General features: G+C 45.0%; 1 protein-coding gene across 3 annotated transcripts in view; it reads right to left on the bottom strand.

Annotated features, from left to right (window-relative positions):
- The window catches only part of rtn3 (reticulon 3), a 27,238-nt gene that overhangs the window by 18,861 nt on the left and 6,709 nt on the right, over positions 1-1,668 (bottom strand). For 2 of the 3 annotated variants that reach the window (XM_005752966.1, XM_013915889.1), the window contains exon 2: positions 988-1,035. The exons of the other annotated variant lie outside the window; for it this stretch is intronic. In XM_005752966.1, the coding sequence (XP_005753023.1) occupies positions 988-1,035 (48 nt within the window). The remainder of the gene's footprint in view (positions 1-987; positions 1,036-1,668) is intronic. 3 annotated transcript variants of the gene reach the window in all.

Here is a 1,668-nt window from a genome sequence, read left to right as displayed (position 1 = left end):
GCGAAGAAGCTAAATTGGGGGGTTAAGGAAAAATGTACCTACTTGTTTTGCATAAGCAATGATGTGAGACATGCACAAAGCCTATAGAGCCGTAAGTAGGTAGTGGGATGGAGGGTGAATGAGCTACAGGCAATGGCAGACCCAGGCCACTGGGCGGTCGATGATATCTCCAGTGCCACTCATCCTCCAGTACACAATAGCTTCTAGGACTGAAACTGGGAAGGGGAATTCAGATACTAGGGCAGCAGGAAGGTAGAATCATTCCCCTGAGACACCAACCTCATCCTTTTTTAGATTTCTGGTCCTTTATGCACAATGTGAACTTGAACTTCTCTGCCTTCCTAAAATAAGGTGGCAATCTCGGGATTATCTTGAACCTACAGTGAGCGATGCTGACCTAAATAATGCCTGCTAGCAGGCAGCAAAGACTGAGATGGATCACACTGCTAGCAGCTGCAGACAGAGGCTTTTATGAGCAACACTCTTAGTGTACAATTCTGGGCAAGAAGAAGCAGCAGTGAGTTCTCACATGGCCCAAGGAAGGCTTTGAGAGTGCCAGTGACTCGTGGCAAGACACGTTATTTTAACTCTACAGTATGACTATGTGAACAAGAGCTGTTGCGGCTCAGATTATGGCAATGGATAGGTGTGTCTAAGGAGCCTGAAAAGAAAATCAATCAATCAGTCAATAGTCCTTGAAAACAAGGGGAGCTTTGCTGACTGGTCAGCTTAGAATAACTGCAGCAGCCTAAAGGAATGCTGAAAACAGACTGAGGTCTGCAGGAGGGGCGGGGTAAGAGCAGGTTAGGGCCACAGCCACCTATGCTGTTTCTTTGCAGGCGAGCTGTTTTTACTGGGCTCTTATTTGGCAGGAGAGGGGCACTAGAAAGAGGCATGAGGCAGAACTGCACAGCAGCAGGGCAGCAAGAAAGTACAGGGCAGAGGGAGAGAGAGCAGGCGAGCAATCGAAGAGAACCATACACTTGCCTTGAGGAGACTGAATGAGAGATACAGGCGAAGAGGAAAGAAAGGAATCTGAAAAAATAAAGAGGACAGAAGAATAATCATCGTAGAAGAAGACAAACATCTCCATCCACCGTCCTCACTCAAAAGAAAAGTTAACTTATCCAGCCTTAACAACTCTACACATGTACTACTTCACATAAGGACCAGAACAAACCAGTGCTTACAGGTGGCCATCGTTTCATTCAAACTTACAAAAACTTTAACACATGCACTTATATTTGCTACGCAGGAAAAAATCAAGACAATGTACTCAACAAGCAGACAAAAGCACTCGAAGAGACAGAAGCTTCACACACAAACATTTAATTTACACAGTCATTGCTCCACAGCTCTGTCCAGTACCCATCTCCACATACTTTGGACTGCAGCTTGGTTTGGGCTACAACCTAAACAGCACACGTTCCATTTCTACTTCACTGATACAAACAAAGGTAACATAACCAACGCTGTGGGAGTGTTAGCCATTCTTCTGAACTGTAGATGGTCCATCGGTCAGAAACTGGTCTTTATGGTGTGAATTCAGTTTTTGCTGCATTTATGCCACAACATTTACTTTGTGGTTGGACGATTCTATCAGTCATTGGTACGATAGAACGATTGGATTATTCGTACCCCTGGTACACAAAAGGAGCTCCACATAAG

The sequence above is a fragment of the Pundamilia nyererei genome, unplaced genomic scaffold, assembly GCF_000239375.1.
Source record: "Pundamilia nyererei isolate P.nyererei 1_Seehausen unplaced genomic scaffold, PunNye1.0 scaffold00393, whole genome shotgun sequence".
In the NCBI taxonomy this organism is placed as follows: domain Eukaryota; kingdom Metazoa; phylum Chordata; class Actinopteri; order Cichliformes; family Cichlidae; genus Pundamilia; species Pundamilia nyererei.
This window is presented reverse-complemented; position numbering and strand designations above follow the sequence as displayed.